General features: G+C 44.5%; 2 protein-coding genes across 3 annotated transcripts; both read right to left on the bottom strand.

Moving 5' to 3' along the window:
- Window positions 1–1,709: 1,709 nt before the first annotated feature.
- oacyl (O-acyltransferase like) lies at window positions 1,710–13,256 on the bottom strand. Its single transcript, XM_042058938.1, has 17 exons — window positions 13,124–13,256; window positions 10,616–10,686; window positions 9,978–10,111; window positions 9,788–9,866; window positions 9,558–9,696; window positions 8,977–9,215; window positions 6,930–7,154; window positions 6,370–6,472; window positions 5,993–6,094; window positions 5,610–5,775; window positions 5,410–5,489; window positions 5,183–5,293; window positions 4,807–4,930; window positions 4,076–4,262; window positions 3,782–3,924; window positions 3,542–3,695; window positions 1,710–2,147 (listed from the first exon to the last, which is right to left on the bottom strand). The coding sequence occupies exons 1-16, from the start codon at window positions 13,153–13,155 to the stop codon at window positions 3,582–3,584; spliced, it is 2,049 nt and encodes a 682-aa protein (XP_041914872.1). The 5' UTR covers window positions 13,156–13,256; the 3' UTR covers window positions 1,710–2,147; window positions 3,542–3,581.
- On the bottom strand, window positions 11,536–27,628 carry znf532 (zinc finger protein 532). Of its 2 annotated transcripts, XM_042058935.1 has the most exons (10): window positions 27,568–27,628; window positions 25,760–26,794; window positions 18,976–21,232; window positions 18,532–18,713; window positions 17,582–17,758; window positions 15,159–15,321; window positions 14,576–14,869; window positions 14,315–14,427; window positions 14,017–14,164; window positions 11,536–13,750 (listed from the first exon to the last, which is right to left on the bottom strand). In XM_042058935.1, exons 3-10 carry the CDS (start codon window positions 21,205–21,207, stop codon window positions 13,232–13,234), a joined length of 3,828 nt encoding a protein of 1,275 aa, XP_041914869.1. In that variant the 5' UTR covers window positions 21,208–21,232; window positions 25,760–26,794; window positions 27,568–27,628; the 3' UTR covers window positions 11,536–13,231. The 2 variants fall into 2 exon arrangements, with proteins under 2 accessions (XP_041914869.1, XP_041914870.1); XM_042058936.1 differs by lacking the exon at window positions 27,568–27,628 and having other exon boundaries at window positions 18,532–18,710; window positions 25,760–26,929.
- Between the last annotated feature and the right edge of the window lie 278 nt (window positions 27,629–27,906).

The following is a 27,906-nucleotide window of genomic DNA, read 5'->3' as shown; positions in this document are numbered from 1 at the left end:
GCGGGGGTGGGGGGGGGGGGTTTGGGAGGCTAGGTTAGAGATTTACAATGACAACATATGTCCAGCACGCACGCACGCACGTACGCACACACACACACACACACACACACACACACACACACACACACACACACACACACACACACACACACACACACACACATAAAGCCTAACACGTCTCTAGGACACAGTTTTGAAATGCCACAAGCACTTTCTTAAGGCATAGTTGCATGAGGCCAAGCATACACGCAGGACACCTGTCTGAGTGAGATTTGAACTTAAAGCACTAATATATTCCTGCCACCTGAACTGTCCACAGTTGTAAAGAATCCATCTGCAATTAATTTCCCTGGGGCAATTTGAAATTCTGAACTAATGGGCAGTTGCTTTCCTGTCCTGACATGACTGACATCCATGTAGTCTTCATGCCATATCAAGGAACAAAGTGGCGCCTCTGATAATGACCACTACACTGTAAATTCAAGTGTGACCACTAGTCAGAGGACTGCTGCAAAACAGATGGTTTATCAAAGAGGGTATCAACAGCTCTGTTATGACTGCTATGTGCTGCTAGATTTCAGTTTACAGTGCTGTAGGCACCTGACAGGTCAGATTAGCCATAACAAAATCTGCACTGAGATTTCACAAAGCAATAAAGGCCAGTTGCTATTTTAAGCAATATGTTGAATGTCAAGTCTACTTTTAAGTCAAGCACTCAAGTACTGAAGTCAAGTACTGAATAATAATCTCGTCTTACGAGCCATGGAAGAGTATACACACATGCACACACACACAAACACACACACACACACGCATTCATCATCTTACAAGTGATGGAGGAGTATACACACACACACACACACACATACAAACACACACACACACATGCATCCTCTTACGAGTCATTGAAGAGTATACACACACGCGTGCGCGCGCACACACACACACACACACGCACGCACGCACGCACGCACGCACACACACACACACACACACACACACACACACATTCAAACAAGCACACACACACACGCATCATCTTACGAGGCATTGAAGAGTATACACACACGCACACAGCCACACACACACACTCACACACACACACACATGCATCACCTTACAAGTAATTGAAGATATACACACACACACACACACACACACACACCGATGCATTACCTTACAAGTGATTGAAGAGTATACACACACACACACACACACACACACACACACACACAAACACACACACACACACACACACACATTGTGCATGAGCAGAGTTGTATTTCAGTATAAGATGTGGCAATTCAATTCAATCAATTATTTGATTATAAGAGCTGTATTTCATTTTTAAGATGTGGCAAATCATACTTACAGTAGTATACTATAGTGATACACAATATCACTAATATGATATCAGCTCACATTGTGTGTTCTCACTAATATGATATCAGCTCACATTGTGAGTTCTCACTAATATGATATCAGCTCACAATTGTAAGTTCTCACTAATATGATATCAGCTCACATTGTGTGTTCTCACTAATATGATATCAGCTCACATTGTGTGTTCTCTGTGTGTGAGTGCACATGTGTAGTATTCACAGAATGCATGTGTGTAACTGCAGTTAGGTGTATGTGGGTTAAGTCTATACGTATGTGTCACTCATAGATTTAGGGGTTGATGGGTGTGTGTCCTCTTTGGCCTGAGTTGGGTATGCGTCTGTGGCAGCGGTGTGGCCCGCGGCAGTGTCGTGTTTCTGCGGTGGGGGTAAATTTAAACGCTGCCGTGGCTCTGGAAGGCGCCTGGAGCTCCGGCTGCGTGCTGTGACTCACGCCGGCAGGCCAGCTGGACGCGCTGGGTGTCACACGCGTAACTCAGACTGCCCTTTGCCTGCCCTCTCCGTCCCGTAAGCGCCCCCCCTGAGGAGGCCGACAACACGGCCTCTGCCTCACACATCCAGGGGGCGATGGCTTTGAGTTCCTGGGGCGCTGAGAAGCCTCCGCACCCACATTGAACAGGTCCAGTCATTTAAAAGGCATGGGGCAGAGTGATTGGTGAGATTAACAGAGTGCCACAGGAAAGTTGGAGGGCCGCTGTGTACAGCCTGTCTTATGTCATCATCATGTGTGGTCTCATAAACAGTGTCCTGTTCAAAAGAGCTACATTTCAACTCTTACGTCATTGCATAATAAATATAACCAGTATTTACTCATTTTTCAGAAATGAACCTTTACATTTAAGTTCTGCCAGTAATTGTGGTTTAGTCATCGATTGCTAATATTTCACTTTATTTATGTCACTTAAAGGTACACTGCGTAACTTTGTTGCAAAATAACTTTGTTCACATTCATGTGCTGACAACATTTTAACATATAGATGATATAACTGTTATACCTTACTGGATAAAATCTTTTTTAAATGCATTTATATCCTCCTAACAGGAAATCGTTCAGCAATCCAGATCGATTAGGAGCTGTTACTATATCTAAATTGAAATGTTTATGAATGACTGAATTACAGACATATGAATAGCCTATTAGGACCACTTTTCTGATATTATGCCAACTGACAAGCATCAACAATCTTGTCTAAATATAGTTTATTATGTTTATGTTTATTTTCCTAGAGCAGAAAATATGTGCATTTACTTGGTCTATTCACAGCTCTTTCAAAACCAAGGGTCTCAAACGTGTGGTCGTACACAAGTACAGAAATAGTAGTCACCTGTCACAAGATGCCAGCTATGTCCAGACAATTGGGTCAGTTATCTGACCCACACAGTTAACACTGTCATCCCTTAACAGCTTCTCCCATTAACAATGTAAGAGGAATTGTTTTGACGTGTCTTTGAGCTGAATGGTTAAGAAAGTCTAATCATGTACTGTCCAAATGTATTTGAACTGGCTTCTCTTATCCATCTCATATGGTTTACAGGGTTCAGACTTTTAGTGTTATTATTACTTTTACCACAAATGTAATTTCTTCTTCATTATGCTATGTGTGGCTGGCTGGTGGAATTTCGACTCCCAATACGTTACTTAATATGGCCACTGGAGGGGGCTATCTGACATAAAAAGATTCACACCCCATTCCCACTGAGAAAGCACTAATGCCAAGTTCAAAATGGTTCATAATTACAGGTTCACAAAAATAAAAAATAATAATTGGCCGACACATAAAGTTAATAATGTGGAATATTGAACATAATGTGGCTACTTGATTACCACCATCTCTGACTTAATGGGCACTTAGGGACAAAAAGGCTCTGTGAATGATTCATTCAACCACAAGAGGAAAAATAATGGAAGGAAAATGAGAACAGAGAAGAGGAATAGCAAAGAAAGAAAGAAAAGCAAGAAGAAGAGAACGTGAGAGGAGGATGGGGAGGGGCACACACATCACCATTTAAAGCACCGGCACATTGTGGAGCATTAGAATCTGAATTAGCATGAATTCATTTACATTACCTTATTACATATCCTTTCCTATCTAAAATCACAATGGCAATATATACACTTCAATATGAGCCCTAGTACCTACAGGGTCTTGTGTTTTTTTCCCTGATATCACATCGTCCACTTCAGTGAGGCTTCCCATGGCTGGCCTTCAGGAAGAGGTACGGCTTCTCAATCAGTACGGTCAGCACGTAGCCCAGAGAGAGGCTCAGAGCAGTGTGGCCCAGGAACAGGTACAACTGGACGAGAGAGGTCAGAGTTACAAATACAAACTGAAAAGGGAAAACATAACGGTCAGTAAAGAGGATAAATGGGAAACACTCACAAAGTTGAGGTCAGTGTAGTGAATGGCCGTTTCCCGTTTGCCATTGTAGAGAATGATGAGCATGGGGTGGATGAGATAACAGGCGAAGCTGATGTTGGACAGAGGAATCCACACGCTCAGAGACAGAATCCTATCCACAAACCCTACACAGGTGCAGAGAGAACACATGACTGTAACAGCTATCATAGACCATAACCATAGCAACGCACAATAACAACTTGTCCATTCCTCTAGTCTCCTCAGTCCAGTCCAGTCCAGGCCAGGCAGTCTGCCCTGGCCAGTGGCTGCCCTCACCTCCATAGCCCTCCTCACAGGCCAGGATGACCCAGGCCAGCGCCAGGGCCCACAGGGTGCGGTGAAGACCCTGGTAGATGGCATGGGGCAGGGAGGGTCCCGGGGGGACTTCCCTCAGGCTGTAGGCCAGGCCCACCACAGCCATCATCACAGACAGAGAGGAGAACCAGCCCAGACCTGCCTGCCACTGACAGCACAAGGGAAACAAAGGACAACAAGGAAACCAGAGGATCAGGAACATTATATCACAAATCAGCAACAATACAGCTCAGATGGTGCAATTGAACTTACTGTGACTTTTACATCAAAGCAATTTGATTAAAGGGACACCAGGCAAGCCTGACGCTTTTTCTCTACGAAACTCCCCCTCACTCGGTCTGAAGCTCTTTTCCTTTTCTTTGCATCTTCCATTAAGAGTTTTCGCTGCTTCTTCGCCGGCTCTGCCATTATACACACGTTTGCAACAATCGCTAGCGTTTCGTTAGCTTGTCTCTGTGCTGTGGATGCAGGATGTAAACTGATCCTGCTTTGGTCGGCGGTTACGATACACTGAACTTGCAAGCGGGATATTCCTACAGGCAGTAGGGGCGGGCGAGAGAGTCTTCATTCGCCCTGTAATGAGTCATTTAACCATATACCGACTTACGAAGATGAGTAATTAACACGAAAACGTTGCCTGGTGTCCCCTTAAGACTTGCTGTGTCAATGATAATAATGATCCAGGAATTTACCCGATGTCTCACAAAGGGTCCACTTTTGGTCGTCATATAGATTCCCGCAAGGATGCCAACCAGATATGGTCCATATCTAGTGTAGGGTTTGTTGTAATAATACTGAAAGTAGCTCTCAAATGATCTGTGAATAAAGTAAAAAAAACAGGCGCAATACCAGGGATTAACACTTGAAGGGTGCTGCGTTAACTCTCCAGTGTCAGATTCAGGGGCGAAAGGAAAAAATAAAAAGGGCACTAACAGTACAACATCACTCACCAATGTTGCCACTAGGACAGAGCAGAGCAGAGCAGAGCATTTTATCCCGCCCCTCTTGACCCCCCTCCCTGAGTCCACCAGTGAAACACCAGCAGTGACCATGAACTAGCTGACTTACAGTGTGGTGGGCTGGTGAACAGGCAGACGCAAGACGGCTGTGAGGAGGGCACTGGTCAAGCACGTCAGCACCATGAGAAGGACCGCCACAGCTGCAAGCACCCTCTTGTTCCTGAACCACAGGTAACAGTGCACTGAGAGCATAGTTGTCAACAAACAAACAAACAAGCAAACACAAGCAAACACAACAACAGAGTAAGGAAAGACAGAGTACGCACAATAACTCACCATCTGTATAGAAGTATGAGTATAGGGGTGGTGATGTAGAACTGAAAGTCGATGGATAGGTACCAGGTCCATGGTGCACACTTAAAGAAAAACAGCCATTAGACCCCAAAACTCACACATCTCCCTCAGTCCACCTCTGCACTAAGGATTAGCAGAGGTGCTGTATAATAACTCACATCTGACCAGGCAAAGGTACGCACTATGTCAGTGATGGTGAAAAGATTGTTCACCAGCAGCAGGTTTGACCACCAGTATTTCTTACAGTTCAGGATCTCGTCATCAGCGATGAACCAGAAAGCCCCTCGCTGGACGACAGAGAAAAGACCAATGGCCAGGCACACAATGAAGAGGTGGAGAGGCTGAACTCTGACACAAAAGAAATAAATCAGCACTGTTAAATTCAACAATTCTGGAAAAAAAAAAATCAATCCTGCTCTCTCGTCTTTTGCTTCCAAGGGTAGCACACTGTTATATATTATACAGTATATGTGTCTGTACATCGCAGTACTCTGGTTATACGGCTCTGAAATAGCCCTGTCTGTTGTTAAACATGTCCTGTCTACTATAGATTTGAAAGGCTTACCTCTTAAACCTCTTGAACAGGAAATGTGTCACAAGTCCTGGGCTCAGTTTATCCTCTGATCTCTGAATGGAAGCCAAAAGGGACTTGGCACTCAAAAGACCTCTGAGACACACAGGAGAGATACTTTCAGTAAAAAGTGTGGTTTTGTGTGTGTGAATCTGTGTGTGTGTGTGTGTGTGTGTGTGGAGGGGGGAGGGGGGTATTTCTCGAGATGTGAAAATGTCAACAACACCATCACCATTCCATTATAATTATAATCCTAAACAGATCTGTAATTGTGCACCTGTGCTCCACTACACTATGTGCTCCACTACACTATGTGCCCCACTACACTATGTGCTCCACTACACTATGTGCTCCACTACACTATGCGTTACCCCAGCAGCAGGAAGGAGTCCACAGCCAGATACACAGGACCACTGAATGCAAACACATAGAGAGGGCTCCTCTCCACTCTCTCTTTCCAGCGCTTAGCATTATCTGAAAGGGACAAACACAGAACAGTATAAGTGTGTGTCTGTGTGTCTGTGTGTGTGTGTGTGTGTGTGTGTGTGTGTGTGTGTGTGTGTGTGTGTGTGTGTGTGTCTGTGTGTGTGTGTGTGTGTGTCTGTGTGTGTGTGTGTGTCTGTGTGTGTGTGTGTGTGTGTGTGTGTGTGTGTGTGTGTGTGTGTCTGTGTGTGTGTGTGTCTGTGTGTGTGTGTGTACGTGTCTGTGTGTGTGTGTGTGTGTGTGTGTCTGTGTGTGTGTCTGTGTCTCTCTCTGTGTGTGTGTCTGTGTCTGTGTGTGTGTGTGTCTGTGTGTGTGTCAGTGTGTGTCTGTGTGTGTGTGTGCGTCTGTGTGTGTGTGTGTGGATAAAAATTGATTAGCGATATGAGTGTACTGCATGATCATTTGATCCGTGCTGGTTATTTGAAGAGTACTTGATGCGCTGCGTTACCCAGGTTGTTCCATGCACTGAGCTGCACGTTGTGGCCTGAGAGGATCCAGAGCAGGCTGAGCATGCGGATGCCGTTGAGGGAGGAATAGCTGTCAGCACTGCCTGACCCCACGCTCAGGCCTCCCGCGCTCAGACCTCCCGCGCTGCTGTCCTGCAGGGAGAGGCTCAGGACTCCCGCGCTGCTGTCCTGCAGGGAGAGGCTCTGCAGCCAGGACAAGAAGCGACCTGCAAGGGACACGGCCATTCAGTCACCAAACACTCTGATTTGTTTCTGTTTCGTTTAAGTATATTTTGGGACTTTTTGCCTTTTATTCAGACTGGACAGTGAAGAGTGACAGGAGGGGGAGCGAGAGATGGGGTGGGCTTGGGAAATTACTGCGGGAGCGGCTGGATTCAAACTCGGGTCCCCGTGAGCGCCTGGACCCAAATGTGCTACAGATGCTGGCTCAGCACCCCCAGTACACTCTGAACCCTCAGGCAGTCTGACTTAACCCCCTAACACAACCATCACACAGAAATGACACCATTCTACTGGGTGCAAGACTAAGTACCCATATGGAAAAAGTATGTTGGTCATAGACAATACTCACAGGATAAATCTGTAGCAAAGTGTTTGCATATTTCACACTAACATGGCAACTTCAACATGCAAGGTAGATTATATACATACTATTTTTGTTTTACTGTATATGAACAGGGGAACAATTGTGTGTGTTAATACCTTTATTGTACATACCAGTAGTATAGACCCTTTCAATCTGTTCCTAGAGGGTTTCCGGTTGAAACGTTCAAAACTAATGCAGATATTTTTTTATTTAAAATTAATCTGACAATTAGTGTAATTCTCTACAAAATGCCAACTTTAAAACTTTTTTTTCCATCTTTGGTTGTTCCAAAGATACCATTAGCTCAATGTTGTTTTCTGTGCCACCGGAAATGCCTTAGGAATGCACACACTGTATTTGTTTAGGCAGTGGAAAGAGTCTATATAAAAATAAACAACTTTAAAGATTTTTCCTTATTGCACTTAAACTTTCCTTCTGACAAGTGATATAATTAAATAAATGACTCACAGTCATTGTACTAATGGGCTCTCAGTGAGAAATCATTTGAGGAAGTTGTTATAAGTGTGTGCCTAATGGTTGACGTCAACATTTTCTCGCTGCAAGCCATTTGGAAACGACGTCTAAACCAGATGGAGTGGTGAGTGGAGCATTATAGCCTAAGGATGTACATACTACAACACATCAAATGATTTGTCACAATGTAATGCTTGCATACTTGAATTTAGAGAAACTACCCAGTCAAAAAAATATCCATGAGACCAATCCATAGTCATGCTACTTTAAGCACTGTACTGAAGCGGCAGCCAAGAAAAGACTTAGGTCACACATGTACGAATAAGCAAACACAATACATCTGAGAGATTCCTTTAAATCTTCAGCTACAATAAAGGACCATTCCATTACAGCCTGTTACTATCACAAAAAAACATGATTCTTTTTAGACCTCTTTATAATAATTACAGACTATTATCATGCCTCTAGCACTTCAAATAGAAGGCATCTACACGGCACTTTTCCACTCTGAGAGCACTCAAAAATCAGTCACACCGCGCCTCCATCTACCAATGACACAGCCTGCTTTTCAAGGTGCTATTTCCTAACACAGTTGGGGTTCACTGCATTGCTCAAGTTCACTTTGGGACACATTCAGCTCATAGCAGGCTGATACTGAGACCTCTCTGATTCCATAATGCTTTACACAGCCAATCCACTCTTATAGAAATTTTAGATAGCCTTTCACAATAACATAATAGCACAGTAATTACTTATAACAATATTTAAAATCCCTGTAGTAAAATGTTTTAAAATATATTGTATGTATGCTACAAATTGCTCCATATATCCTGGTCCTCTGCTCCTCTACAAGCGTGTTGGTCTTGTGAAGTGATGTGGCACTAGTGTGATTGACTAGTACTTCTAACGATTGAGCAGCATGTGTGCATCCCTGTGTTTTGTGGGCGTGGTGGTGTATGTACACTTACTCTTTGCGCTGCTGTCCTCGCTGGCTTTGCCGTCTGAGTTTGTGCTGCTGTCATCAGGGCTGCCATTGTCTGCTTGACTGGCTGGAGAGCCGTTGGAGAGCAGGCTGCCATAGCAACTGGGGTCAGAGGTCAGGGGGATGTCAGGGCTGGGGGTGACCGCCCTCTGGCGCTTCAACCTGAGAAGGGCCACGTAAAGGCTAGCCACCAAGGGCACGGTCACAAGCACAGCGCACACAAACCTGAGGGGAGAAATGGTCAACCACACAACAATTAGCCCATTTCACAAGATGGGGCCGCTGTGTAAATCAACTTCCTGTGGAACAGCACTGTCCCATTGACAGCAAAAGAAAAGTCCACAGGAAAGACAAAAGCAGGAAGACGTTTTACCCTGCCAATTAAGGCATCATTAACATCAACGAGGCCGGACACCTGGACACTGTGAAATTGGTCTATTCATTGAAACATACTGTTTTCAGTCTAACTATACAAAAAACTCCATTTGTAAGAACTGTAGGAGACACACACAAAGACAGACAGAGCAAAGGCACACAGATAGCTAGATCATTTGGATTACTCCTCACAGACAGATGACTGCAGAGGGGTCAGGAGGGGTCATGTGGGTACTAAGGCAGTGGGTCATGTAGATGCCCAACGTGGAGTCAGACAGAAGTGGAGATGGCACCGGGGGTATTAGAGACTCCTCTTTCGATTGTAACATATCTAAAGACAAACATACACACACACACATAGTACACATGTAACAGATAATACACTTGTACAGCAATAATAAATATAAGGTTAAACATATTACCGTAAACTACCAGAGTCTGCACATCTGCCTCTGTACATGAGTCAGGAACACAAATCCCAACAAAGTACTGAACTTCTTCCTGCATATCAGCACAAAGATGTGGTATTTTGGGAGATGTGCTATTTTGATATGTGGTATTCAGATATCATAGGCTCTACCAAGATAACATTTTACATAGCGATGCAGTCACCTGCTTGAGGAACACCTGGCAGTACTGCCCTCTGAAGCCTGGCGCACTGACAGACAGGCACTCGCGTAGAGAGCCAGGTCTGTTCACGTTCCCGCCCTTCACATCACTGCCCAGCTTCCCAAACGCATCATACACTGCATTCACACAAAACGTCTTCAGCTCAACGTGACTCAATGACAAAGAGACAAGTTCAGTCATGAGAGAGAAGATGAGATCAGATGAAAGACATTTGATCTATAGGTCAGGGTTTTGAGGTGCACCAGTTAAATGATAATGATAAAAGAGACTCAACATATGGATTTATTTGTCGACCTGCAATAGCTTTCAAGACATGCCATTCACCTTAAAAAGTGCATATAGAATAAACAGTTTTATAAAACTGTTATGCGCATTGGATAGTAATACAGATAGAGAGACTATACAGAACCCTCCGTCCAGTAGAGAGCCCTGTACTCCAAGCAGTACAGGTAGAAACTGGAAAGTTTGATCACGCACCATTTTGATGCTGTGGTTTTTTTGATGCTGTGGTTTATCAAGCTTCTAATTCACGTGTTCAAGAAAAGTCCAAATTAATGAAATCATATGCAAAACGTGCCCCAAAAGAATATGAGTTGTTGGAAAAAATGGTTCAGACTTACTGAGAGCTGCATACTTTGCTGGTTTGTCTTTGCTGAGCTCCAGAAGAAACATCCGGGTGTCCTGCATGCACCTGTGAGAGACATTGAAAGCTTCAGTGATGGAGAGGAACAGGAGGCAGGTGGTCACCTCGCTCCAGACAAGCAGCATCTTGTGTGAAAGCTCAACATTTTTTTTGTGCATTTGGAGATTTAAATATCAAAACACAGACACCTGACCACAGACACTGACGACAAGTGGTCATGCCTTTTAATAAGTGATTATCCATGTCAAATCAGGCCTTTGAGAATCAACCACTGAGCACGCTCCAGTAGCTGAGCTGCATCACACTTCATCACAGACACCCTAGGCACTGACAACAGGCACAGACACAGCATGTAAAGGCCTTACTTGTCTTAAAGACAGACATAGCGAGATGAATTTCATTTACATTCACTTAATGGCTCTTAGGAATGACAATGAGCATGTTGTTGAGGTGATGCTGTGTATGGGAGGCGCGGACCTCTCTTGGCTCCTGCGTGATTAAGTGGAGCACTGGCACCGCCGTGAGAGCCAGCTGCTACTGTTTCCGTCTGCACTAAAAGGTCAGCGGTGTGCTTTACACGGAAACTAGACCTTTGCTCGTAGCACGCACGACAGCACTCTTGGCAACTGTGCATTGATCTCACATCACGGAGGATGTCACTTTAATTGCAGAGCGGCCGCTGGCTGAAAGGGCCGTGAGGGGAACAAAGAGATGACGAGGAGATGGTTGACGTCGCTGGGGAGATGCACATCAAACCTCATTCACTTCACTTAGTCATTTTCGTAAATGGCCACAGAAAGGAGAAAAGAAGGATTGAATGCCACTCCTGGTAATAGAGACTTGTATGACAAGGCCATGACTTGAAGAGAGTTTATGTTTATTGTTTACTGAGAACAGGTCTGTACACAAACATCTAATATCTCTACTGAACAGCAGCAAGACACCTTCTAAGTAACAGATAACAACCACTGATGGCTTCTGTCATGCATATTATTGACAAATATTCAGACGCTCAAAACATAAAAACCTGGTCCTTTAACGGGAACAGTGGAACCAAAACATACTTAAACAGCATTTTCTTCAGCATGTTCCCAGATAACTGTTCTTTTGTCTTTAATGTAAAACATAACTTGAAAAGGGAAACTAATGAACTTTAGCTACAATGACCTGCTGATTAGTGGGGGGAAAAAAACAAAAAAATGGATTTCCAGTCTAAATATTATTTATTTAAACTTATTTAAACTTAAGACATTCTTTTCTTCCGTCGTACTTGTTTTCCTTTGGCCACTTGTCACTCTTGCTCCTGACGAGGTTAGTCTAGGGGCTGACTCAACATGTCCCTGTGCTGGGCTGCGTTGCGCTGCACGCTGAGAGCTCCCCGTGGCTAGGCCACGCTGTTAATTGGCAAGTCACAAAGAAAAGAACATCTGGCACTCCCCTTTCCAGCACTGAGACAGCCAGAGAAACCCAAGCTCTCAGTGGGCCTGCAAAGCACTTCTGATTGGACCAGCATGCAGGGAAGGCTCATGAACACACCTGCTCGGCAGGAGTGGAGGCAACACATCTCTAAGGCAGCCATGTTAACAACAGAGGCAGAGATCTGCTAAGCAGAGCATGAGCGCCGTACACACATATGAGAGCAAAGCATTGAGAGATGTGGATGCAATTAATCCAAATACCAATGATTTAGACCATGTCTGGAGACACTGAAAAAGGCTAAAACATACAATGTATGTTTATGTTTAGAGGCTGCAAGAGAGGCCTGTTATCACAACTGCTGTGGTATGACAGGATTGCCTGAGAACATGAATTAAGACACACAAAGAGAACCAAAAATACATGGTATGGGCCACGAGCTTGAAGAGCACATACAGAATCACATTAGCCTCAGTGGAAGTTCCGCACAACTTAGCCATTTTCATAGGTACTGCGTCGAGAGAGGAAGAAAAACAATGCATTCACTGCCGGTTTCAGGAGCTCAACATGACCTCTAGTGGACTTCTTCAGGAATGGTCAAGAGAGAAAGGCTACCTCCACCTCCTCTCTGGCCCTTTGAAACCGACTGATTGTCCGTGCACAGTGTGCACACCACACCTGTGCAGGTGCTGAGAGTCTATCAGAACACAACTGTGCAGGTGCTGAGAGTCTATCAGAACACACCTGTGCAGGTGCTGAGAGTCTATCAGAACACACCTGTGCAGGTGCTGAGAGTCTATCAGAACATTCTGTGGACCTTAGCAGCAGTGAGGAATGGAGCACTACCAGTACGAAAAAATACAGGATGAGGATGAAAAAAATAAAAACTCTATAAAAAGATCTACTCAACATCCATACAAACACATATTGAAAGTGTAAAAAAAGTTTTTTAGATATTTAAATACATAAATCTGTTTTCTTTTTAAATATATTACATATTTTTAAACACACAAAGGCCTTTTTGTGTGTGATATATCTATACATTTGTCATATACATGTTTATATGTACATTTCTGGGGGTCGTGGGAGATGGACAAACATCCACTTTTTGTCGTTTCTGGTTCAAAGGTCACCGAAGGGCCTTGGGCTTCGGACGGACAGATGGGGGGACCTCCAGTCACTTGTCGGCTGCCCCTAGCCTCTTGGAGCGGATAAAGGCCATACCATGTGTCCTCATGTGTGTGTTCAGGGCGCCCTCCGTCTCGAAGGTCCTACCGCAGACTTTGCACGTGTCAGATGCCCCCTCTGCCACTTCGGGGCCCTCCGGCTGACCAGGGGCGGTGCGGTGGCGACCCAGGCTGGCCGGCTCCTTGAGCTTGTGCACGATGAAGAGGTGTCGGGCCAGCGAGGGGTGCGACGTGTAGCAGAGGCCGCACTCGCGGCACTGGAAGGACGAGCCGTCGGAGCGGTGCTGCGGGATGTGCTCGTGGAAGCGTAGCAGGTCCTCGGTGCTGAAGTTGCACACGCCGCAGCGGTGGACCTTGCACACGCTCACCTTCAGCTTCTTCAGCGGCTGCCCTCCAGGGCCGTCGCCGCCCGCCGGACCCTCCCCGTCCGGCCCCTGCTCTCCCTCCCCCTGGCCACCCTGCTGCTTGGGCTCATCGGCAGCCTGCTGCTTGCGTTTGGGACTGGCCACCTGGAGAGGACACACACACACACACACACACACACACACACAAGAACATGAATCATGCAGTACAACTCTTCATATCTATAATTCATACAATTTGCATTTGGATGATTGTAGCGTAATTAATGTGAATTGTGATTTCTGTGGTCATTACAAAAAGAACACAGTTACTCTACATCTACACAGTTGTGGTCCATAGGTAAGACTACACAGTTGTGGTCCATAGGTAAGACCACAAAGTTGTGGTCCATAGGTAAGACTACAGGATGTACCTGGGAAAGGTGCTTGTCTACATTGGCCTCAGTGGTTGCGATGTCTCCCGCTGGCTTCCCCTCTCCAGCCTTGAGGTCATGCGTGAGCTGGATGTGCTTCTCCAGCATCAGCCTCTTAGTGAAGGTGCGGGTGGCCTCTGGGCAATGCCTACACACACGCCAGACAAAATGTCAGTGGAGTCATTCTGTAACTGATGCCTCTGGACCTCATGCCTAGCAGCAACACCACTCATGTCTAAATCAGTGGCACAGAAATAGACTACTGAAAAAACATCCATGGTAAGCTGGGAGCACTCACGGGCAAGTGTAGACCTTGCGGAGGCCTTTGTGTTTGATGCGGTTGTGTCGGCACAGGCTGTGGGAAGAGCTAAAGGACTTGTCACACAGCCGGCATGGATGCTTCTTCAGTTGCTGCAAGTCCACAGTGACAGGGGAGAGACACAGGGAGGAGGTAAAACGCAAAGATAGAATTGAACATTTCCCCCTATCCACTCCCGTCCACACCTATCATGTTCTACACTCTCACCGATTTCTCAGGTGGTGACTGGAGCACTCCTACCTTGCCGTGTTCCCTCTTTACGTGAGCGATGTAGACCTCTCTCTGGGTGAAGAGCCGGTTGCAGTCGCGGCAGGTCCATCCCGGGTTCTGGGGCTTCTTTGGGCTCTCTGGGCCAATGCTGCTCTTCTTCAGTGGGGACACAGGCTTCTTCTCTCCCTTGTCCACACCATTGAAGGAGCCCACCTCTCTGTTGTTAGCATTGGGGCCCATGGAGTTTGTGGCCTTGGTGCTCAGTGGCAGGTTGATCCCCAGGTTTGGAGGCCCCTCGATGGTCTTTAAAGTGCCATGTAGGGACTACAAGAATGAAAACAGGACATCACACAGGATTAGTGGCTTAAAGTGTATCCCTAACCTGCATGTCATCATCTAATATGGCCTCATCAACACTAATTAAAGAAACATCTGCATATCCAAAAGTGGTTGTTCTATCACAGTGTACTCAGACTAGCTCTGCTAATCCAGCAAACAAGCTCTGCTAATCATGTCAGTCATTATTACCATAACATAAGGTTTTGCTAAGCTGTGATTGCCAATGCAGTCATTTGTAGCGTTGTGTATGAGGAGGCTGAGTAAGATCTCACACCTTTATGTGGTCCAGCATTAGCTGCTTCTGCGCATAGTGCATGGTGCAGTCGGGGCACTTGAACACAGACACCCTCTGACTGGCCAAGTGCTGGTCAAAGTGGGTGTAGAGGAGGGTCTGCTGGGTGAACACTGTGTCACACATGGAACATTTGTAGATTAACCTGCGGGAAATAGAGGTTGAAATCAGGCTAATTATATATTGACCACCATGTTGGATGTCTGACCATACAAATATAGAAACATTTCTGCCACTGGAAATGCTCGTGGTCTGTATCTCATGATTCCATTCATGCCAAACTGCAGCACTGCACTTGTTTTTAATGGACAGATCCTTGAGCTGCCCACCATAGTGCTTCATATCACTGACAACACTAGCAACACTAAAGGCTTTAGGCCTACTACTCCTAACATTCATTCAAAGATAACAGCAGCGTCATATTTGAAGATGAAAAAGCAGAACATACTTTGTACAGTGTAGCTAAATATAACAGAGAGTTTGGGATTACTAATTCCATCTCTCATCATAACATCACTCATGTCATGATCATTTGGTAATAAAGAACAAAGTAAATTAATATTCTGGGTGCCATCTGACCTTAGTACACACTGTGAGTATTACTGCACACAGTACACAGTTACTTAGTACACACTGTGCTATGAGTACTAGTGTACATTCTGTTCCATTATATAAGTACAATGTATCACTACACTATCACTGTCAGTGCTTACGCACGATTACATAATATTATAATGAAGATGCCCATAGTAATTACTCAATAGACCCTTTCAAGAGAGTTCCATTATCAGCATCATAGTGGACCCTTTCAAGAGAGTTCCATTCTCAGCATCATAGTGGACCCTTTCAAGAGAGTTCCATTCTCAGCATCATAGTTGGCCCCACAAGGCTTCTGTTTTAACATTCCATATGTTATCTTAATGCAGAGGAAGTAGATTGGGGCCCAAATAGAACGTTCAAGCATTGTTTTTGTTTTTATTGTTGAAAGGGTCTATAGGGTTACTAAAATACAAGCTGTTGCCTTTGGATTCATTTACACACAAACTGCAACAAAGACAGTGTTCCATAAACAGATAGTTCTTTCAGCACATGTATTTGAGGGACTTTATTGGCGACAGGTCAGCGGCAGCTGGGGGTTTGATGAGAGGGTGCTGATGGAGGAGAGGTGGACGGAGCAGAAGGTCAGAGAGGGGAAATGAGCTGCGCCCAAAGCTCCCATACATAATGCCTTTAAGTCCACTACAGCTCCTAACACCAGATGAAGAAGCCCCAAGACAGATCAATTTGATCCAACTATCAGGTAGCACTATGGTGGGCAGCTCAAGGATCTGTCCATTAAAAACAAGTGCAGTTTGGCATGAATGGAATCATGAGATACAGACCACGAGCATTTCCAGTTGCAGAAATGTGTTATACTGTAGCATCTCAATATAATCAACTTAAAAACACATGTGATGCAGTGTGGAACACTGTATGTTCATAAAGTATTCAGACCCCTTCACTTATTTTCCCCTCATTAACCTACGTTCAATACTGCATAATGACAACACAAAAACTGGATTTTAGAATTTTCTGCAAATTTATTAAAAAGGAAAAAGTGTGCTTATGTCACACTGACATAAGCATGTGGACGCTTACTTAGTTCAAACACCGTTGGCAGCAATTGCAGCCAGTCTGCTTGGGCATGACACAACACACATCTGCCTTACCAAGTTGCAATAATACAAAATGTGAAAAAAGAGAAGGGGTATGAACTTACTACTAAATACACTGTACCACATTTCCCAAGATATATATCCCAGAACAGCCTGAGAGGGCTTGTAATGAATTCCTTTAAGAAGATTACAAGTACATTACATACTTGTATCACACTTTGCGCCACCTAGCGTGGGTGCACAATAGGGCCCAGAGTCTTTAATCTTAGACTTCTCCTCACTGGCATTGCTATACAAATACTCATTCCATACTCATCCCCTCGGTTAGCTTCAGGGTGTAATTTAGCATAGGAACTTATACAACTTTTCTGATCTCAGATTCTGGAAAATCAGTAACCTTAAAGGAACCATATGTAAGAAATGTATTTCAATTAATCATAAAATGGCCCTGATATGTGACTAGACATTAGGAAATCATGTTCATTTCCAATACTTGTGACTACACACTGACAACAGTAGTCCGGCCAGGATATTGCCATTTAAAAAGTGAAGTTGCAGCCCTCAACTGATATTGATGTTGTGTTTTGTCATGTCATGTTGTGTTTTGGCCTGATGCGCCAAGTGATTGCAGTACCAGTTTTGGCCACAATCTTACATATGGTTCCTTTGAAGTAGCATACCTGGATATGTCACCAAACTTCTGGAATAAACCTCCCAACCCCACCCCAAGGTGGTTGCGTAGACACTTACTTGGGCTCTCCGATTTTCACCCCTGGGTGTTGAGTGTAGGCATGGGAATGAGTGCCTGGTGCAGATTTGAAGGCCATGGGGCAGATGGGGCATTTATAGAAGATTTCACAATGAGAGCCCTGAATGTGAGACTTCAGAGCAGCTATATCTGCAAAGATGACGCTGCAATGAACACAACTGAAGACACAAAAACACACACACACACACACACACACACACACACACACACACACACACACACACACACACACACACACACGCACACACACACACACGCACACAGGGAGAGAAAAAAATAATGCCTTTAAAACCTAAAAGCAGTGTTCAAAATGTCACAACTCATGGACATCTTTCATAATAAGAAATGAACAACTCAGGGACGTCTTTCATAATAACAACTGATACTTTTACTCGGGTCATAAAATATTAGCATTTATTCAGTCAATTCCGATCATGGCAAGAGAACTAAGGATTTCTCAGAGGATCTGCCTTACAAGACTCCTGACTGCTCACAAGAAACCTCATCTGACCACCCACAAGATGCATAACTGGTGCAGGCAATAACTGAGACTGTTGAATTATATATGGTAACATCTCTGAAGTATAGGAGGATCTGATTGACCTAAATAGGTAATTTATGCAAATACTCATAACTGAGTTTTAAACCCATTCATTACTTAAGTTTACTCTAAAGCTTAATACCACTATTTAGCAGAAACTGTATGTATGTGATGTGATGTGACCATGCGTGAGCATGCTCTTAAACAACCCCTAAGAGACTAGTCTCAATTAAATCTTTTATCTAGCAACCACCAACTTCAGACTAGACATTAGAATAAGAGATTCTGACACAGTACTGAGTATACAGTACACAGCCACTGGTATAAACAAAAGCACTTATACGTTACAACCACTGAAATGTAGCACAGTCACAAAGAGATGAAACTGACCGGTAGCCAACTCTGCGGGTGTAGTGAAGGCAGTTCTTGGTGACATGAGACTGGAAGTGCACAGAACGACAAATGGCTCCACACTCAGGACAGATGTATGGGGACTTGTGCTGGTGGATGCGCTGGTGAGATGCAAAACTGCAGTGGTTGGGCAGCAGCATTTGACAGATGGTGCAGGTCTTCTAATTAGTAAGGAGAGAAAATGGGACAATTATTGTCATTAAATGACCCTAAATTCAATGAGAGAGTTATTGTTTATTAAAACATTAGATTATACTGTTTGCTTAAAATATATAATATATACAACAAGTACAAGTATAGCACTAAATATACTGAAAATAATAATAATGATTAAACATGATAAAACAAACAAAAAATGTTTCATATCCCAATCCACCTAATTTGAATTGTTACATTAACAGACACATTAATGTAGACACAAACCTGACCACTTGACTCTGATCCCTGTTGGTAGTGCATGGCTAGTGCTGACTCATCTTGAAACATCTCACTGCACTCCAGACATTTGAGGTTGTGTCTGCAAAGTCTGGAAGCATCCTCATCGAGGGGCATGGCAGCCACAAGTGGAGCAGAGGAAGGGGCAGATATTACGGCTGACACGGTCGACTTCCCCTGGGCACTGGCTACAGAGGAGCTGAGAGACCCCGATGAGACGGTGGTGGACAAGAGCGAAGGAGCAGAGAAGGGCAGTGATGAAGAGGAGATCATCTGATCCGCGGGGATGGGCTTCAGGATGAGGTGGGAGCACTGCATCACCACACCCTTGTCCTTGTGTCCCCGGGCGTGGGACAGTAGACTGCACTTGTTGTAGAACACCAAGTTCCTGGTGCAGTGGTTGCAGGTGACCTCGATACGTACACTCCGCCTTTCGTAGTGTTGGGACAGGCTCTTCTCCAGCGCAAAGGAGTCACCACACTCGAGGCACTTGTAGCCCCGTGATGGAATCGATATACAGGCAGCCGAGGGAGGGCTGAGATTGGGAACATACACCGGTACTGGGTTGATGCTACTCAGCACTTTGTTGAATGCTTCCACAACTGAACTCTGAGAACTGGCCAGAACCTGCACCCGAGACACCTTCTTTGGGGGCTGGCTCACCACCATGGCCTGTTTGATTGGCTGCTGGGGCTTGGAGAGGACCTGGTGAAGCTCGGAGGGGGTGGCAGAGGCCTGTGGGAGCAGGTTGAGGTTGGTGAGGTGGACTGTCTTTGGCACAAGTTTGGCATTCGCCAGACTGGAGGCAGGCACCATCACCGTCTGCTGCTGGATTGCATTGGCAGCTTTCAAGATGGCACTACTGGCACTCTGCATTGAGGCAGCAGGGATGACAGTGGCCTTCACTGTGGTGTTGTTAGCCAACTTCAGGTTGATCACCTGAGAGCCAGCTGTTTTGACTGCTGATACTGGGAGGAAAGCTGTGGCCACAGGTTTGATGGTCACCTGCTTGGTGACCTCGATTGTTGAGCTGCCTGAAGTGGCCATGACTGTGGTAGGTAATGCTGCCCGAGTTGGAGATGAAAACACTGCATTGGAAGTTGGAGAGGTCAAACTGGAGACCACAATTGAGTCCGTCGCTTTCTTCAGGCCATCAGGGTCAAACTCTGGCAACACTCGGGTGACTGTTCTCTTGATCTGACCTGATGATGTCTTGATGGTTTTGATTCTGACCTTTGGGATAACAGGAATGGACCCTGCAGGGGATGATGGCGACCCTTTACTGCTGCCCTCACTAGTGACACTGCAAGGACTTTCAGGCTGTTTGGAAAGCATCTTCCTGGCTACCTCTAGAGCTGTCTCCTGCTCCTGGGGCTTGTCCCTGGTCTCCATAGTGGAATCTTGCAGGGCAGTAGGGGACTCTGGAACAGTAGAATCTGAGGAGGCTTTCTTTGCACTGAGAGCTGCAATTGCTGCGATACAAGATGAGAGCTTAGCCGACGATTTAGCTTTGGCTTGGGAGAGATTGGACACACTTAGAGGTTCTGATGTTTCTTTAATCTCAGAGGCCTTTGGAGCAACTGCCTGTAACTGCTCCTCTGATTTTCTTGGTTTCAGAGGGTTCTGAGAGTGTGAAGCTGAGGAACTATTACTACTGTTGCCATTTTCAAGTTTGGATCTCACAAACTGTACATTAGAACCTGATTTTGAAATACCACCTCCAATGAGTCCAGTTAAGGGGTTTGGCCTAAAGCATGGAAGGTTGTTCTGTCTGTCCGCTGGGTCATCCACCTCAATTTTGTCATCATCATCAAACTCCTCAGCACTGGAGATGGGGCTGAACTGGTTGAAGGAGGGGTTGTTGGCTGGAGGGCCATGGCTGTCTGTCTTCAAGGGCTTCCCACCCTCTTTGCTATACCGGTCACTTGAGCACATGCCCAGAAAACCATTTTGCAGGCCGTTGCCGACTGAAGGGTGAACATCTTTGTCTGAGAGTGGCTGCTCACAAGAGTCAACATTTCTGACATTTTTGACAATAACACTAACTCCCACATCAGGGGCAGAGGGCATCTGGTTATCATCATCATGGTGGACGTTGTGCTTCAGCTGTCCCTCGTGGTCTTCATGTCCTGATTCAATGGCTGCCTTTGGGTCAACCATGTCAGGGATATCAAAGGCCGCAAGCAGGTCGTCAAAGTCCGGGGTTTTCATATCGCCCATGATCTTCACACAACGTGCTGAAAAGCTAGGGAATAAATAAACAAAGTGAAACAAAAAGAAAATGATTAGATTTGCTTAATAATTATTTTAAAAGGGCATGTATTATCCTGGACCTAATAAGTTATAAAGTGCCAAACTCTGACCTTCTTCTGATCTGACCTTCTACCTTCTGGTACACATCCACATTTACAGAGCACTCTGGCAACCATCAATCACTATGTATTAATCAGCATTTGGTACGGCCTGTACTGACTGCAGGGTCCACCTCAGGAACTGGGGAACAGACCCTTTCTTGTTGTTGACAGTAAACCAAACTCAATCCTTTCCCACTATTCACATTATTTGCTGCTGGTCCTCCTCCTCGTTTCATTGTGTTGCTTTCACTTGTGTTGGTTTTCACTAAGGCTACATAGAGCAATGTATGAAAATTCATTGAAATACAATGCATTTTGTATAACCATTATTCATTTTTATCATAAGAAATGTTATTGAAGCCTGAGGCAAACTGCAGTCACCACTAATTCCTGAGGAATCTTACTATAGAGTGTTCAGGAACACCCTGCAGTGACATCCATATCACCTTGCCCTTCCATACAGAAAAATTAGGTGGAGGACAATTTTTGGACCAAACTACATTTTTTAATACACTGGCACAGAAAACAATTTTAAAAACATTTGAAAGCATGTTCTATGTGACACTGTAAACAGCAATGGCTTAATAGTAGCTGCATGGTTCATCCTACTTAGTAAAATCATAACAACCCTCATCCATGGTTTTAAATAGCATAGTGCTGTAAAACTTGATCTGGGTTATTCAGGAAATATTTTGGTAGAGTGGATCTAAGTCTGCATGTAAAATATGCTATTATGCTACATTAATATATCATCAATATAAAACATTATATTATAGATTCACAAGCACACATGACCATATCTACTACTAATATATCATCAATATAAAACATTATATTATAGATTCACAAGCACACGTGACCATATCTACTACTATAAATCCAAAATATCAATTCTATCCTATTCTATTTGGGGTTCCCTGTTACTGATTTGACTATTCCCACACATTTAAATTTGTATTTATAGCCATCATACATCAACTCTGTTCCTGAAGGAGCACTTCTAAAGCTAATGTCAAATAATATGATGGTATGAACCTCGACTTATGTCATACCGTAAGGACACACCAGATACACACACACACACACACACACACACACACACACACACAAATGAAGCTGCTAGGTTTCGGCAAACAGTAACTAAGTGCTCTAACGTGCCTGACAAAATCACCAATGTTTCTGCGGTCTTTGTACAAATAAAAATTGTGCTGCTTGAAATCATATCAATGCAAGCTTCCCAATTTTCATTTGATTACTGATGAATGATATAGGAAAAGTAAATGTTTGAATGAACAGGATCTTTCTGACTAATCACGTCAGTCAACAATGCAGCACAGGATGCCCTGTACCTCACACAAAGAAAAAAAAAATCAGACAAGGGCACACAAAAACAGTTCAAATACAAATGTGCTGATAGGATGACAGAATAATAACGATGTTCAACTGGGATACACAAGCCCTTAGTGTTGATGGTGATGCTTGGATGCTGAATGGCCAGCACAGATGACAGAGTGATTTCCTCTGTTTTAGTCTCATCAGATGCCATTTCCTTTCCATGAGCAACAAATAACCTTCTGGATCATGCTAAATGAACAAGTGCAATTTAATGAATACAAATGTCAGCCAGAAAAAAAATGGTAAGATGATTGGGTGTTTATATAGGTAAATTGAAGGTGTTCTCTGTTGAAAAAATAGTATGCATATGAGAGACAAGAACGTGCGCGCGCTGCACAGCAGTGAGCGCGTCTTCCACAGAGAGACAAAAGACCAAGGAGCGGGGGGGAGGCTCAGAGTTGCTAGCTGGGTTAGCAGCGGCAGCCACAGCTGCTGCCTTTATTAAAATGGATGGGTGCACTGCGGCCAGACTCCATTACCTCCTCTCACATCTGCACGATCCACAAATATGGGCCAGCCCGGCCTGTTAGATCATGCTGAGGGGCATGCAAAGCATTGAAGAGAGGAAAATAAGAAGAAAGAATGAATGTATTGGCAGAGCTGAGGCCTAGCACAAAAAAACGGACAATAGACATCTGGTATCATCCAGCTCAATGCTAAATTACCCAGGATATGCCCTGCTTGCTCTGGATATTCCCTCAGTCCAGCCATTTCAAAAGGACATGCCCTTTTTCACCGTTAACACAGTAGTTCACATAAAGCCAGAAGGGCACAGTCTCACACAGTCACACAAACAGCACTATGGAGAAACATGCAAGTCAGCCACTCCTCACCCGCACTGCTGCAGCTGCCGCGGCAGAGCAACAAGAAAAAGAAAAGATTCCTTCCTCTCCAGCCGCAGTCACAACATACATAACCAGAAGCAGAGCATCTGCCAGCTCCGTCTGCCCTCTCCTCGCTGCCCTCCCCCCTTCCCCGCCCCCACAGTCAAGCAGGGCCCAAAACAAGGGGGTCTCATTCTACCCAAAGAGGGGTCGGTGACCTAGGGCATGACTCTCCCTGACAGCCGAGACCCAGCAGCACAGCAGGCTGAGAGGGGGCCGTTCCCCCATCCTCGGCTCCTGCTCGCCACTCTGCCCGGCTGTCAGACACACACTTGCCCTGGGTAGAGCACCTCCTCAGCTGCCCTGATCCCTGAGACGGCCCTGGTCTCCTTTAAGGCTCCTGGCCTCTTTTGGCTGCCCTGGGACGGCCAGCTATCTCACTGTAGCACAGTGACTGCATTGTTCATGAGCCTCCATCTGCCTGAAACCGGTTTCAGCTGGTTCCGGTCACCCCTACATAAAGGCTCTGCTGCAGAAGAGCTACACAGAGACACAAGGGGACACACTCACATGTACACACACATACATGGCTGCTTGCTTTTCTGTGGTCACGACGGAAATGTCTTTCCGATAGCAGCATAGAGGTATGGTGTGAATATAGCCAAAACATAATAACTCCCTGCTCAACCTTCTGGGGTGTTGGATGGAGATCTCTAGACATTCATGTTTCAGGAAATGAGTTGCTAATTCTGCATCATGTCCAGACAAGCCCTGATGTGCAGGGCAATCAGACAGTTATGCTCAGACATGTTGTGAATAAAACAAATCTAAAGTAAGCAGTAAGATTGCCTGCAATCAACCATATCAAAGAAAATCCCTATTACCAATACATTATAAATTCCCTGCAAATCCATGATAAATAACAGGATGAGTAACGATTCTTAGTCTGTTGTCTCTTTGTCGCTCTCTCTCTCTTCTCAGAATATGCTGCACTCTCTCTCTCTCTCTCTCTCTCTCTCTCTCTCACACACACACACACACACACACACACACACACCTAAACCGTTGCTGGGCAGGGGCAATATACCGTGGTCTGTGGTCAGTGACAAAAAAGAGAACAATAAGCCATGATACAGCTCATACAAGCTCTTGACCTCTCTTACAATTCTCTGCTTCCTTCCTCCTTCCTCATCCAGAACACATTTCTCTGTTTAAATCACTCGCTTCTATTCTATGCTCACTCTGCCTTTGCACTAGGAAACCATGGAGAAAGAATGAGGGCTTGCATGGAGCTGGGCCTTTGTTTACATGAGTACTCCGAAGCTGAGACGCCTCTCTGACTGGGCAGCAACAGCAGAAGAAAGGGAGGCAGAATGGTGAAAACAACACCAAGAAAAGGGCAAGGTGCAGAAGGTTGGTTTGGGAAACAGTAGACGCTACCATCACTCTCTATTGCAGAGGAACAACCTGGCTCAAGGACATAAATGGTTAGAATTGTCAGTGGTCAGAGGAATAAAAGCTTTCAAGCGTGGCTCTCCCCAACAAAATACTGAAACCCCAACATCTATATGTTGACATTCACAAAAAAAGTAGAAACAAATGCAGAGTTGAGGCAGAGTTGATAGCCTGACCTGAGGTTGTTACCATACCATTTCATGTGCTATATAATGCAACTATCAGCTATCATTCAGATGGAAATACATTATCATGGTAATTATATGAATATTAAATGTCCATGTAAAATACTGTAAATATGCTTTTATTATGCACATCCATTATTCAATATGACTGGTAAGAATACAAAAACAAACAAACCAAAAGAAATATCTAATTACTGGTATAATACGTAGTAGGCTATTACATATTTGTGTCCCATTGGTGTAAGAACCAATAACCCTAATTACGACTTAATAAAGGTAGCAGAGGTGTCCATCAGGGGAGTGGCCCTGACATCAGTGTCAACACAGCATGCACATCCCACCTACACAAACTCTATGGTATGTATACCCAGTCATCACAGGTCCACATAGTAGAGTACCATGACAGGAAGTAACATTTTCAGGAGACATTATGGCAAGGCTTGTATGTAAGCCTCTGACACACAAGGCCTTCTGTCACTACATCTCACCATGACCAAGGACCAGGCTGAACACACCCTCAGCACAAACAGTAAATGTCAGATGTTAGAAAGTGACCTACCTTTATTTTAGGGTAAGCAGTCTCTCAATTTGTTGGTGCTTTGAGGTAGGGAGCCATTTCCTCGGCAGGGTAGCTCAGGCAAATATCAGAGGCAAGAACAGCCATGATTCATGCACTAAGCTCTGCCAGGCTTTTACCAGCAAATTAGTGCCTGCAATGATACATTAGTGTGTGCAGGAAAGGGGATCAAAAGGGAAAGATCTCTTGGCTGTCAAAAAAGCTCTGAAAAATGTAAAGATGGATGCACGGCCTGTGAGACGGCAGACTGATTTGCTCTCACTGACGCCACTAGCAGCAGCAAGACATTAAGGGCTGCTGCTGCCCACCCCCAAGATGTTCAGGCGGTCACGTGATTACATTTGTCATATTGATGCTGGCTGCGGTGTGAAACTAATATCGCATCCACCTATTCATTCATTGCATTCATTCGTTTCTTGTCATTAATGTATAACGTTTGTTAAATTCGTAAGCATCCAGAAGGTGTTTTCTTGACGATGTAGGCTAGTCCCTAAAGCAGTAATAGCCTAGTTGCGATACAGCTGGCTTTGCAGATGCTATCTTCCTTTCCCAGAATCCCTTTCGGTAACATTTCTCTTCTATGATGATTTCAGTATTTAAATTGCGGAATATACCCCACAACATCTCAATAACCACCAGACACCAATTGCCACGCGTTTGATTAGAAGTGTGCGTGATTTTCCGACCCTCTGAACGGTAAATAGGACAAAAACCATATTGTCTATCCCATGAGCCACCGCGGCTCGGTGATGAACAGCAGCCTTTGGTCATCGCCAAAACGTATTGTTCTTATAATATGTCGACTCAGTGCCGTCGATAAGATCATGCGTTTAATTGCATTAAGAAAACATGCGCATTTTCAACTCATACGTGAACAAAAGACGTCCTGAAAATGGTCAGGGGGATACTTACCCAGCTGCCTCCGCGGTCCAGTGTTAAGCGACCATCCCTGGCTAGACATACCCAGTATCATGCACTGTGAGAGCTTGTTACACGGCAATAATACTCTGAAATAGCCTACAAATATGAAGACACCAAGATAATTAATTTATTGGGATATGTTGGAGGAGTATATGGCAAATCACATAATAATCCGGTCACAGTAATGCAGACTTCCCATATTTCCGACCTCAGAAAGGACTGACAGCCCAATTTGTGGAGGGTAGCCGACTGATTTTCCCATAAGCCTTTGCCCAGAGCAAGGTTGTGTATCAATATTCCACGTAGCCTACATAGGTGGCAAACCGTAGGCTATAATTAATTCAATTAACAATAGTTGTTAATGAGACTATTTTTCGAAATATTGGAATTCACATGTGTTTCAAAATTGGACAGATTTAGCTGTAAGCAGCGATGGGAATAGGCTATAGGCCCAACTACTATAGTAGCAAATTGTAGCTTCACACAGTGATGTCAGCAACGTTGTAGTCATGACTTTAGGCTTGAAAATGTGAGTGGCCCTGGCAAGAGTTTTGCTGTTTTGTCACTCAATCGTCCTTTGGATCTATCCCTAGGCTGGATGTAGGCCTTAGCCTATAAAAGACACATTTTGGAAAGGAAGCATTAAGCAGGGAAGCACTATTGGTGCTTTCACAGACTGAAAATATTACAACATTCATATTTTAGCACTCAAATCTGTTTAACACTGATAGTCTAGGCCTAGGCTATCACGAATAGGCTAATCTTTTTGGTAAAAACAGATGCTCCATAAACCACATGATCGTTTTCCTATTTTTAGAATAAAAGGCCATAGGCCTACTAAGAATGAAAATATGAAAATTGATAGCTACCTCTCAATATTGCACAATTATAGGTCTAAGACAGCAATCATGACCTCCAATGTTTTTAAAGGCAAACGTGTTGGAGTTAACAGACACTCTGTTGAAAGCTGCCAGGCTGCAAGAGCTCATCAAATTATACCTCTGCGTTGAGACGAGTATTGTGAATATGACACCTCAAGCCAAACCATGAAGGCTACCTTTCATTATAATTTTATCAGAAATATTCTCAATGCTGCCCTCTAGTGGTGTGTTTGATTTTAAGCACTGGATAGATCAACGCTGCCTTGATTAATAGCGGGTGCCACTTTACTTTGAACATTTTTTTTGTATTAGCCTATTAATATTCGT

The sequence above is a fragment of the Alosa sapidissima genome, chromosome 13, assembly GCF_018492685.1.
Source record: "Alosa sapidissima isolate fAloSap1 chromosome 13, fAloSap1.pri, whole genome shotgun sequence".
Lineage (NCBI taxonomy): Eukaryota > Metazoa > Chordata > Actinopteri > Clupeiformes > Clupeidae > Alosa > Alosa sapidissima.
Note: the sequence above shows the minus strand (reverse complement) of the source record. Positions and strands in the feature narration are given on the sequence as shown.

What these genes read in the sequence shown, in the direction of transcription:
- oacyl (XM_042058938.1), bottom strand. Translation starts at nt 13,155, where the DNA reads ATGTTTGTCCATCTCCCACGACCCCCAGAAAT. An exon ending in CCCTCTGCAGTCATCTGTCT is followed by an intron (nt 9,216 to 9,557) that starts GTGAGGAGTAAT and finishes TTCTCCCCTCAG; the next exon opens with GTTTGTGTGCGCTGTGCTTG. An exon ending in CGAGGACAGCAGCGCAAAGA is followed by an intron (nt 7,155 to 8,976) that starts GTAAGTGTACAT and finishes TGTCCCTTGCAG; the next exon opens with GTCGCTTCTTGTCCTGGCTG.
- znf532 (XM_042058935.1), bottom strand. Translation starts at nt 21,207, where the DNA reads ATGGGCGATATGAAAACCCCGGACTTTGACGACCTGCTTGCGGCCTTT. An exon ending in GATCAGAGTCAAGTGGTCAG is followed by an intron (nt 18,714 to 18,975) that starts GTTTGTGTCTAC and finishes CTTACTAATTAG; the next exon opens with AAGACCTGCACCATCTGTCA. An exon ending in CGCAAGGTCTACACTTGCCC is followed by an intron (nt 14,165 to 14,314) that starts GTGAGTGCTCCC and finishes GCGTGTGTGTAG; the next exon opens with GCATTGCCCAGAGGCCACCC.